General features: G+C 38.7%; 1 protein-coding gene across 1 annotated transcript in view; it reads left to right on the top strand.

Moving 5' to 3' along the window:
- Nucleotides 1-12,982, top strand: part of RNF125 (ring finger protein 125) — a 35,249-nt gene that overhangs the window by 12,046 nt on the left and 10,221 nt on the right. The window contains exons 2-4 of the mRNA XM_037153778.2: nucleotides 615-768; nucleotides 3,878-3,972; nucleotides 7,149-7,239. Of these exons, the coding sequence (XP_037009673.1) occupies nucleotides 615-768; nucleotides 3,878-3,972; nucleotides 7,149-7,239 (340 nt within the window). The remainder of the gene's footprint in view (nucleotides 1-614; nucleotides 769-3,877; nucleotides 3,973-7,148; nucleotides 7,240-12,982) is intronic.

Genomic DNA, 12,982 nt, shown 5'->3' on the forward strand with positions numbered 1-12,982 from the left:
TGTACTTACTATACAAGAACCTTTCAGCATGTATCGTATACTTAAATTTTTAAAAGCTTGATAACTTTTCCCGTGTGTTAGTACTCCCACAGAGCTGTTATGTGCTGAGTGCTTTAAGAGCCATTAGACCATGCTGATGTGTATCACCCACCTAAATGCTCATTTTGCCTTCCGTGTGCGCTTAGCCTTCAACGGCTCCCATAAATGGGCCAGATATTCTGTGAATTCTGTTGATTCTGTTAGAAGTTTGTTATGACCATTTTTAAGTAAACCAGAGAATTTATCTTCCCCCCAAATTTTAGGTAAAGTAGGATTTAAGTAAAGAAATAATACAGTGGATATCCCTTGGGTTATCATTTTAACTCCAAGTACAGGAATACTATTTCACTACTGGGTCCATGTTGTTTTGTTTAAATGTGTGCAGTGCAAGTGGTGAGAACATGTGATCCCAGAGAAGTCTTACTGGGGGGAGGTAAGAGACTCTGACCAGTGCAGGGTGCAAATGGTAGTACAGCTCATAGTGTACAAGGTGTTATTACAATACAGTTTACACAAATGAACACGCAGTGGTGGCTTTGTGATGAGGAAGTGTATTTGTGTTTTGTGCTGGGCAGATTCTGCCGTTCCTGCATTGCTACCAGTCTGAAGAACAACAAGTGGACCTGTCCCTACTGCCGGGCATACCTTCCTTCAGAAGGAGTTCCAGCCACGGATGTGGCCAAAAGAATGAAGTCAGAGTACCAGAACTGCACCGAGTGTGACACCCTGGTAAGGGACCCTGCCCGTACTCCTGGTTACCAGCTTAGACCACTGAGAAAACTGTTATGCAGCTAATCATTTCACCTATGTCTTTGACCTCATCCTGCCCCAACTTCCTAAAGTTTATTGCCTCAGCCTCTCTCCAATTTCATACATGTACACTGCAGGAAAATGGTCACCTGACTTCTACCATCACCTAATTTTTCAAACAGATGCTTTCACTGGCCACTTCCATTTTCTCTCTTCCCATGATTTTTATGACCCCCTATTATGGGGCCTCCATTCCTGCTACTCTGTTGCAGCCCATCAATGAATAACTTTATTATCAAATCCAGTGCCATAATTGCACCAATGTCTTCTGGGTTTTGCAGTATTTATCTCTCTTGATCACTTCTTCCTTGTTGCAGTTTTAATCCTTCAATACATGGTTAGATCACGTGAGGTCTTAGAGGCCACACAAAAGGTTCTGTCTAGATTTTATCTCAAATGCAGTAGTGAGTCATAGAAAAAGCGTAAGCTTTTGATGGGGTTTATATTTTTAGGATGTTGCTCTAGCATGTGCGTGGACAGTGGTTTGAGGGGGGCAAAGCAGGTTTGGTGAAGACGACTAGGTGGCTATCGGGATGGATCAGGGAAGGAAGCTGGATTAGAGTGATAGTGTTAGGTATGAAGTACAGAGGTTTGGTTTTTTCAAGGTGTATTTAGGAGAGAGAATCAAAGGAAATTGGTAATTGGCTGCATGTGGGGGTGAGTGAGCGTGAAGTGCCAAAAATGCGGGGTTTCCGAGTAGGTGAAGACTCTGAAATGGGGATCAGGTTCAGATAAGCAGCCACAGACTTAAATTTTAGATATGTTAAAATTTGAACTGCTAAGTAGAGGATATTTAGATATCTTCTAAAGAAAGATTATGTACTGAAGATCTAAATTTCTTTAGAGAATGGTTCTTGATTGTTAACTTGAATTATAGCCTGTTATAATTTGTCTTAGCATTCTGTATTCCCTTTGTAGCACTGACCACCGCTTGTAATTATGCTTTCACGGTCCTTTAATTTGTGCCAGTTACCCCCACCAGGTTTAAGTACCATGGAGGTAAGGACTGTGCCTGTTTTATTAGCAGCTGCATACTCAGCACTTTGAAAAGTGACTGGCATAGAGTAAGTGCTTACTGCATTTTTGCTTTTTTCTGTATATTTATGTGAGACTTAGTGACCTATTCATGGCTTCCTGACTACAGACACAATTCATGCATGGTCTTTGGGGTCAGACATCCTGGGACCAAACTCCAATCCTCTCACCTATTCTTTGTGATTTTCGGCAAATTATTGATCTAAGTTTTTGTTTACTTATGGAAAATAAGGAAAAGGGTAGTATTTGTGTCACAGGATGGCTTTAAAGGTAAATGATAAAACTTATGGCTTTTAACATGGTTTGAAATAGGAAATGCTCAAAATCAATGGCTTTTTATGTCTATTGTAATGGACTGTTGCTTATTTTTACTTGATATTTTGGTCATCATATAAAATTTAACATACACAAATCAAACTTGAGGTATTGTTTCATCATCTGTTTCTTCATCCCGCCTTTGGTGTCTGTCACAAACAAGACTGAGCTCTCAGTTATCCTGGGTGGAAACCCCCTTCTTTTTTCAACCCCCACCCCATCATTTCTGATTCTTCCCAAGTGTTTTTGCATTTTCCTTGGAGGTAGTTCTTGTATCCATTTCTTCTGCTTTATGGTATTTGTCTTGCCAAGAATACTGCTGTTCCTTCTAGAGCCATTTTAGACTCTGTTTTACTCTGGAGAACCCAGGCCAGAGCACCATTCCATGAGGCTTTCGTATTCCACTCTCCAGGACCGAACAGCTTCCTCTTCACTTGGTTCCAGAAGCACCTTTACAGCAAACACAGCGGCTGTCTATGTTTCTTCTGTCCTCTCTTACAGTGTCTTAGGTATTTTTATCTCTAGAGTAGCCAGTGTATGAATTTATCAGTTTATTTGTCAGTATATAGTCCCCAAATTGCTAATTTATGTAAGGAATGCTTTGCTTTGTTGATGAAGGAATACAAAGAGGAAGAAAGAAACTTAACACAAGTAGTTAGTGAAGAGATGAGAGTATTAATGGGCCGAGTTGGGTGTTAAAGATTGTATAACATTCTGTTTCAAGACGGTTACCTAGATAAGTCCTAGTTTTTACAGCTTTTAGATGGATATTTGTAAAGGCAAGGGTTTGCTTTTTATTTTTGGTGTTCTGTTAAGCAATTATAACTGTTTCCTTGACGTGGTAGATTTCAAGTTTGAGGTTTAACTTCCGTAGCTTGGGTAGAATGAAGCAGTGTGCGTTGGCCACCTTACCACAGCTGTCAAAGCTTCCTTTAGCACAAGATCTTATCAGAGTTTCTAATGAAACATTGAGTAGAATATGTGTTATTTAGCAACAGATCCCTCATGGTTAGGGGTCTCTGAATGTATATCTGGAGGAACAAGGGCTCTTTATTTGCCCTTGGTAAAAATGGACTGCAAGAGCTGTCTTTCATGTGTGTTCTTAATGGGGCCATTAAGTATACTGTGTATTGTGAATTCATGTGAAGCTACTAGATACATTATAAAACCATGGTATTTATATCTTTCCCCAGGGCACAGAGTGTCTTTTTACTTACTATGGACATTTCTAAAATCCATCCATTTATTCTTTTTATCTCTCTTTGTTTTCTTTTCTCTCTCTTTCCCCCCTTTCCTCCCTCTTTTTCTCTTTTTTCTCTCCCCTTTTTCTTTTCCCACTTCCTTTTTTCCATCATCATTTTAGGCAATGTCATTGCAAAAAAATGTAAATTTGAGTTAATCTACGCCTTTCCCCTTTAAAGAACATACGCTTTCTAGAAGAACCAAATTTTAATAACTCAACATTTCAGGCTTTAAAGTATTAGAGAAAATTAAAACTAGTGTTATTCTCCATAATGCCTTAGCTTCATTGTACTGTTGTCATGAATGCATCCTTTTAAAATCAGCTGATCCACACTATGACCTTTTTGAAAATAATGAAAGTAATAAAGCTGAGTCACAGAAGGCTTCATTGATCCCCTTTCAACAATGAGTTTATTTTCGATTTGCTTTTACATAGGTTTGCCTCAGCGAAATGCGGGCACACATAAGAACTTGTCAGAAGTACATAGATAAATACGGACCACTACAAGAACTTGGGGAGACAGCAGCAAGGTTTGTTTCAATAGAGTACAGTTGAATGCTCAATTTGATATGTCTATAAAGAATTTAATGCTGAAACTAATACAAAATAATATTGAAGGTAAACTGTAATTGAAAAAAACCTTTAAAATGTTATGTTACTGAAAAGCAAAAAAAAAAGATAATTTAATGGGCTGGAAAATTTAACGATTTTATTGTGAAAATATGCATATACTTATGTGTAAGCTCTTCACCACACTATCTGTTATTGGTAATCATCTGTTAGTAGCAATACTTATGAAAGAATTCTGCCCTCTCTAGTTTAAAAAGTTTGCATGGAGGAGCCAACCAAACACTGGAGAAATTAGGGGAACTTCCTTAGTGAAGTTTGTATGAAGGAAGACTCAAAAACAGAATGCATAATTGTTCATTTCTGTTAGGCTTTTTTCCCTAATAGGCTCCTGAAGTAGATCATGATTAAGAGGTTTTTTGTCTTTAGTTTTCCATTACTGCTGCTCAGTTCCCCAGCTGATTCCCTGTCATTTTGCTAGTTTCTTCTTAGAAAGTAGGAAGTGACATCTCTGTATATATTCTAACTAGGAAGTATAGACCTCAAGTGGGCATCCTGAATTCTGTAGTTTTGGGGGCCAGAAGAGGGCTGGAGGTGGCTAGCAGGTATAATGGAGGATATCAATCACTAACTTTTTTTCCTTTAAAAAAGAAAAGAAATCAGGGTCATTATTTTCCTGATAGCCAGAATAATTACAAGGTTTGGAATTCCTCTCTACTAAAGAAAATGATTTAAAGAAATACGTTCTCGCACATAGGCTCATGGCTTTGAAACCAAATCTGCTTATGGACTCAGTTATCCAATAGTGGTATTCAGTAGGACTGTAATTTCTTTCTCATTCCTGAAGGAAAAAGTTACTTCTGCTTATTTTAAGAAAATATACCCAACCCTGGCTTGTGTGGCTCAGTGGATTGAGTGCTGGTCTGTGAACCAAAGGGTTGCTGGTTCAATTCCCAGTCTAGGGCACATGCATGGGTTGCAGGTCAGGTCCCCATAGTGGGTGAGTGAGAGGCAACCACACACTGATGTTTCTCTCTCCCCCTCTGTCTCCCTCCCTTCCCCTCTCTGAAAGATAAATAAAATCTTTAAAAAATTCACTCAGAGCCCTAGCTGGTGTAGCTCAGTGGATTAAGCACAGGCCTCCGAACCAGAGGATCGAGGTTCAATTCCCAGTCAGGGCACATGCCTGGGTTGCAAGCCAGTTTCCTGCAGGCCAGTTCCCAGCAGGGGATGCACAAGAAGCAACCATACATTGATGTTTCTCTCCCTCTCTCCTTCCCCTCTAATAAATAAATAAATATTAAAAAAAAATTCACTCAGAATAGAGCTTATACTTTTTAACCTGAAAGTCTAAATCATTGCTCCATTTCTTTTGCTTTACTAGAGATTGCTTTGCAGATATACCTGTTTTATAGGATTAGTTCTATACACTGACATTACAAATTTTAAATGAGTATTTTAGCTCTAAGGAGTATGGGTTCTGTTAGATTGGCCACAAGGAACAACAAGAATGAAGGGTAACAAATGGGTTGAGAAAGTATGTATATTTGATTGCAAGGTTGAGAGGCTTTATAAAAAAATAAACATAAGGAACAAGTATAAAGGACACGTGGACAAAAACTAGGGGAGGGCAGAAATGGGATGGAGGTGGGGAGGCCTGGGGGGGTGGGCTAGGATGGGAGTAAAAGTCAGAAAATTGTACTTGAACAACAATAAAAATAAAAATAAAACATTTATTTTAGCCCTGGCTGGTGTAGCTCAGTGGATTGAATGCGGGCCTGTGAACCAGACAATCGCGGTTCCATTCCCCGTCAGGGCACATACTGGGGTTGCAGGCCAGTTCCCTGCAGGCCAGTTCCCAGCAGGGGATGCATGAAAGGCAACCATACATTGATGTTTCTCTCTCTCTCTCCTTCCCTTCCCCTCTAAAGATAAATAAATAAATAAATAAATCTTTTAAAAAAACCCAAAAAACATTTATTTTATTTTTATTTATTAAATAAATAAAATTTAAAATTAAAAATATATGAAAGCTAATTTAAAACCCAATTTCTTCTTTTAGTTAGAAATAATAAAGAATTAAAATAACAGAAAATGAGAAGCATTGGTGATTAATCAATCTTATAAGATAGATTACTGTTTGCATTTAAGATAGAAATCTTTGCTTTATGGAAGTTACTACGTGACTCAAATTTAAAAAAATTTTATGCTGGGAGCTTGTCTAGAGTACAACTCTTGGGGTGTAGGAAGTTATTTCTATAATGGAAAGTGAGCAAGAAATTCTAAGTTTCCATGTACTGGCCAAGCCAACAGAGTAAAAAGCAACAAATAAAATCAATTTTTGGTACATTTTATTTAACCCAAATAGAGCCAGAATATTATCATTTCAACATGTGATCAATATAAAAATTGAGGTATTTTACATTTTTCAATATTAAGCCTTTGAAATTCAGTGTGTATTATATGCTTCAGCATATCTCAATTTGGACTAGCTGTATTTTAAGTGCCCAATAGACGCATATGGCTAATGGCTACCATATTGGACAGCACAGGTATAAAGGACAGATACTGCTAGGTGTAAGGACTTAACAGAGTAGTAGCAGGTCATTTTTCATCCTTCCCTGCATACTAATTATGTGAGTTGACACTTGTTATACAGGTTAGGTTTACAGATGTGAGTATGTGAAGCACAGAATTTTTTCTTGTATTATTATGCATTAATTATTGTATTATTTTCCTTCCAAATAAGCATAAACTTGCTTTTGCCCCACCTTGTACATACTAGCAGAGTTGGAGGACAAACAACACCCAAATCAAAATTAGGAAAAGGAGGATGTAAAAGTGACAGAAAAAGCAACCCAGGGACAGGTAGGTGGACTGATACTCAGTTGCTCAGTGAATGGCTGCTTCCACTGTACTATAACCATTTCTCTAGCTTGTCCCAGTTGAGAGACACATTTACATCTCTCATGAGAAAAATTTAGGCACCAAAACCATTATCAAGATAGGAAAAAATATCACATCAGAAAGAATGGGGACTGGAAACTAGACCTGCCTACATTCTACTTTTTACCTCTAGTTGACTGACTATCTAATTGCCAACAATTTTAGTAATATTTGTATTCTGTACAATTTCCAGGTGTGTATGCCCATTTTGTCAGAAGGAATTGGATGAACACAGCTTGCTGGATCACTGTATTGCTCATCACAGATCAGAAAGGAGACCAGTGGTAAGGATTTTACATATTTCTGCAATGTCTAAACTCAATACACTAGAAAGGACACATGGGCAAAAACTAACAGGGGTGGGAACGGGAGGGAGGTGGGGAGCACTGGGGGGTTGGGCTGGGATGGGAGTAAAAGACAGAAAACTGCACTTGAACAAAAATTAAATAAATAGAAAAAATATTACATTAAAAATATAAAAAACTCAATACACATTAGAAAATTCATTTGACAGGCCTCTATTTATAGATATAAAGGCTAATTTATGTCAAGGTTATGGTAATTCTGTGATATTAACTATATGTGAAAGCATTGAATTGAAACTGATAATCAGTAATGTGCAATCACTCATTCATTTATGAAATTAGACAAAATTATGTCTTACAGATAATCATGGATATGATCAACTAAGAAGATCTAAAGTGCACAGTTAAGATCTAACTTTAGTATATTAACCATGATCAAGTCTCAGGTTAAGAACATTTTTTAATAATGCAAATAGAGTTGTCATGAAAATACACTAGAAATGAAAAGTAGAAAGTCATTCATCTTCATTAATCAATTTATTATTTTATTTCATAATCTTACACAAAATATACATGTTGCTCTTCATCTTCTGGATTCATAGTGAATGCTGCCTTTTCCTTTTCAGCTGGGCATTTTAGTTCTACTTCACAGTGTAGCTTCTGTAATTTTTATTTCTATATAGTTGTGCAATGAAGCGGGGTGATAATGATACATCATCATTTCTTTAGCCATTTTACTATTTTTGAACACCTGAATTATTACCAATTTTTAGGATTTTAATTAATATTTTATACATTTAAAGTTCTCCTCTTATTAGATGTTTTTCCAAGAAGGAAATTTCTTAGATTGATATTTCTGGGACCAAGAATGCAAAAAAAATTTTTTTTAAGATTTTATTTATTTATTTTTAGAGAGGGAGGAGAGAGGGAAAGAAACAGCAGTGTGTAGTTGTCTCTCAAGCGCCACCTACTGGGAACCTGGCCCAAAACCCAGGCATGGGCCCTGACTCAGAATCCACCAGAGATCCTTTGGTTCACAGGCTGGCACTCAATCCACTGAGCCACACCAGCCAGGGCCAAGAGTGCAAACTTTTTAATAACTTGAAATATAAAGTACATTCCAAAAGGTCTGAGTTAGTTTATATTTACATCAGCAGTTTATAAGTAAATTAATTTTTCCTTAACCTGTCCAAAATTTTATACATTTAAAATTACCCACACTTAACAGATACAAAATTATATCTTGAAGATTATTTTTAATTTTAGTTGTTTATATTTCATGTGTATGTTTATATGCATATGTGCATATATGTACATAAAAATATATACATATATATACACACATAAATATGTGTGTCATTTATATATGTATATATGAGTTTTTTTAATTTGGGTTTTAGGTGTTTTTCCCCCCATTAAATCGTTCTGGGAAGTGGATGAGATTGAAACATAAGTATATTAGATAGATAGATACAGATAGTCATCACAGCAGTCCTATGAGGTACGCGTGATTATTATCCCCATCTTACAAATGATAACCTAAGGCTCAGAGAGGTTAAGTCTTATAAAAGATGGTAAGTAGGAGAGCCACAATTTAAACACCGTCTGGCTCCAGGGTCTATCTACATGGTAAACCCCTGTACTCTACTAGCAAGTTCAAGAGAAAGCCACACAACACAGTCAAAGGTATTTATTATTAATCCTAATGGCCAGGGCATTTAGTTCTTAAAATGGCTTACTAGGAGCTTGATGCGTGTAGGGGGAGCAGGGGAGATTACAATGGGCTTTTCCTGTTCAGGTTGCTCTGTGGGAGGAGCTGGGCTAGATAGAATTTTATAATAGGTCCCTGGGGAGCTGGCGGAAGTTAGAAAAAAACATTAGGTCAGGTGGCACGGACTATCCCCTCACATCCGATGTTTCTCTTTCTCCCGTCCTTTCTTTCTAAAAGCAATGAAAAAACATGTCCTCAGGTGAGGATTTTAAAAAAAGGCATTCTTGACATAGCCTGAGCCCCGACTAGTATAGGGTCCAGGGTGCTGCTCTGGCTGGAGGAACACCAGGCGTGCTGGACCGTGGACTTCATCATAGCAGCAGTCTGTGGCAGGCCACATCCTGGTACGTCCATGTGTACTACGTACCAGCTCCTGCAGAAATCCAGTCCACATGCTCCTAAATTTGGCCACTGAAGGAGGTCCATGGAAGCTAGGTCTTCCATGATTAGATCGTTGAAGAGAGCTAACCTAGGGACAGAAGTAAAGCAGGAATGATGGGATCAGATCACCCAGGGAATTTAGTAGATAAGAACCTAGGCTTTGGAGAAAAGCTTTGGTGCAGATTCCAGCAAATCCCATTAATCTCTCTGTCTCTGTTTCATCATTTGCAAAATGGTGATGATAATGTAATGATGGCTTTTTCACAGGGTAGTAATAAAGGAGTCAGGCATATAAACTAGGCCCTAATTTGTTACATGGTGTTTATCCCATCAATAAAAGAGAGTGGAGGGGATAATGGTGAGTTACTGCCATCTTTGTATCTATGTATAAAATACATAGAGGAGATTTCTTAGAGGAATCCTTGTATTCTCATAGTTGGTGAACCCAAGCCAGGAGGAGCTGAGGAGGTCAGGTGGTAAAATTTTACAAGATCTGGGTGTTATTATGGCCTTGAGGCAGGAGCAGGTTATTCATATTTGGGGTTCTGTAATACACTGGGGCCATCTAGAGATGGTTCCTGGAACAGAAGACCTTTACGGTTCCTATGTTAGTGTTTTGCTCTTGAGTAAAAGCTTGAGACTCATGTCAATCTAAAGGATCTAGAGCCAGTAGGAGTAAGATGTATGCTGGGGTTGTGAAAGGCTTGAGGTGGATTCTGTAGCTTGGCTGAAGTTCCTGTGGTTAGGGATTTCCAGTGGGGACATGTGGCTGAAACACACTTGTAGAAGTGGTGCTGGGCGAGGAGGGCTGAGTCTGGAGCTCATTCTGGGTCGGTATGGAAGTTAGCAAGGAATTACTGCTTTGAATGACTGGATCACTGGTTTTGGCTGCAGATAAAATCAGTGACATCATTGACTTACCTGAATGGAGAAGTTTCACAGCAGTTAGAAACTTGGACAAGTGATTCTGCCTTCCAGAAATAATCAGATAATTCAGAGATCAAACCATAAGGAACTAATCTCTTTCTGAGTTGCTTAAAACTGGAGTGGTAGGTTAGGAACATTGGGGAACTTTGACTTTTCTCATATGTAGCCATAAAAGCCAACAGCTCTTGTCATTTAGTAAATATATTCTGCTATGTTTAATTTTTTGAAAAATTACATTGGTAGAATTTATGTATTTATTTATTTTAACATTTTATTTATTTTTAGACAGAGGGGAAGGGAGAGAGAAGAGAGAGAGAAACACACTAGTGTGTGGCTGCCTCTTGCACGCCCCTTACTCGGGACCTGGCCTGCAACCCAGGCTTGTGCCTTGACTGGGAATTGAACCCGTGACCCTTTGCTTTGCAGACCTGGCACTCAATCCACTGAGCCACACCAGCCAGGGATAGCAGTGGAATTTAGACTCAAAGGAGGCACATGACACAAACAGCATGCTTCAGATTGAATTGTGAGACCACTTGAGAGGAATTCGGTATTTTATCTGGCAAAGAGAAGATAATTTAGCAAGAACCATTCTTTCTGACTGTTCTCTCTGCAAGAGTGCTCTTCCTGTCACTGCTTGGCTCTTATCTTTTAGAACTCAGCTTAAATCTTATGCCCATCTTTTTTTTGTTTGTTTGTTTTAATAACTGTGTTAATTAAAACAATTTTTTATGTATTGGTTTTAGGGAGAGAGAGAGAGAAAGAACATGAGAGAAACATCCATTTGTTGTTTGACTTATTTATGCATTCTTTGGTTGGTTCTTGTACGTGCCCTGATGGGATTGACCCCACAACCTTGGCGTATCAGGATAACACACTAACCAACTGAGCTACCTGGCCAGGCACCTGAACAACTCATCTCTACAGCAGTTTGTTTCTATGAGTAGTATCTGTGACTTAACTGGGCAGAGAGGGTGTATGTGCAGACATGTTTTGCAAGTGAGAAAGTTTTTCATTAGATTTGCTTTTAAGCTCCTACCTTGATTCTGGTTATGTATTTACCTGTGATTATTTTCGGTGCATATCTCTTTTCTTTTGTTGTTGGATTCAGTCGTCTTTAATTTCCTTCCCCAGATGGCATTTGCCATCATAGGGAAAGTGTTCTATAATTGGCTGAGTTGCTGTGGAAGTTACTCTAAACCACAGACAGAGCTGAGTGTCCTTTTCGTAGATATGCCAAGGGATTGGATCCTTTGCATCTTGAGATGTTTGTATCATGACGCACTGCTATCCTTGCACTCTGAGAATTCATCCTCAGATCTCAGGTCTTGACAGAATATGCAACTCATGAAGGGTCATTGCTATTAGATGCCATCCATATGTGGACAGTACTTGGCAACCAAAATCCCTCAACAGTAAAATATGATGTTGCATGACATCTGTGCTTTTAGAACCTGAGAAGAAAGAGCGTACCAGAAAAAAAAAGAATTCTCCCATCCAATTTTTCTGTTCTTTATCAAATCAGTCATGTACACACTTTAGAAAGAGATTTCAACTTTTACAATATAAAATATACCTCAATCACAATGGAGGGATTCAAGGGCCCCTATTGAGAAAGATATTCTTTATGGGATCCCCTGTAACAGTACAAAAATAGGGGAAAAGCAAAGTTTGATGAACTGGAAGGTTGACTGTCCCCATCAGTTGTGTTCCCTGTGTTACTACCCTTATCCTTAAGGGGGTCGGGGAGGGGTGTCATTTTGAGAAACCTGATTAGGACCAGTTCAGAGGGCCTGGGACTGGATGGCTTGGCTCCGTGTATCCATGGAGCGGCATGGGATCCATTCCGTGTCTTTGGTATTTGGTGTGAGGGGTCTTGGGAAATGTGTCCTGCTGTACCCACATCAGATGCTAACATCTGGTACACTGATAATCCAAGGCCATACGTTCCTATCAGATTTTTGTACATTTTATGGATTCTGAGAAGCCCTTACATTGGCAGTTCTCAACCTTTTCTTTGTCCCTCCACATCTAAAGGATATGATGCTGGACTAAATCATACTAAATTTGGTAACAGGGATTCCTGAGGGAGGCCAAGAAATCCCCTGGGGAGAGAAGGTGATTGTATCAGAATTGAACGGGAGCAGAGGCATATAGCTGAAAAAGGACTCTCGTCTGACTCTGTGTATCACCTTCGCATGACCTCTTCTTCCCCCATCCTTAACTGGCCCGGTTACTCTGTTACAGGAACAGGTGTGAAGGAGAAGGCTTTTTCTTTCCTTTTAGGGTTTCCTTGCTTTCCTCACAGATTCCTCTGCCTGTAATTATCCTCCTGTAGCATGACTGACTCATTCCTCAAGACTCTCAGCTGAACCATTTCCTGACTTCCTAGGCAAATGAATGATTCCCTTTTCAGGTCTTGAACAGTTCGTATCTTGAATTTAGCCCTTGCTGTGCTGTATTGAAAGTATCTGCATAAATAAGAATAATAGTAACCATTGCTTGTTTGTGCCACAGAATGAGCTAATATAATTACTGAGCTTCATAATGTTACATAATGTACTACTTTAAATCTACCAAGAACCCTGCAAAAACAGAGATAATTCTTGTTTTTATAGGTTAAGATGAATGACTTGTCATGGT

Source organism: Artibeus jamaicensis, unplaced genomic scaffold (genome assembly GCF_021234435.1).
Source record: "Artibeus jamaicensis isolate MK-2021 breed Jamaican fruit bat unplaced genomic scaffold, CSHL_Jam_final contig_354, whole genome shotgun sequence".
Lineage (NCBI taxonomy): Eukaryota > Metazoa > Chordata > Mammalia > Chiroptera > Phyllostomidae > Artibeus > Artibeus jamaicensis.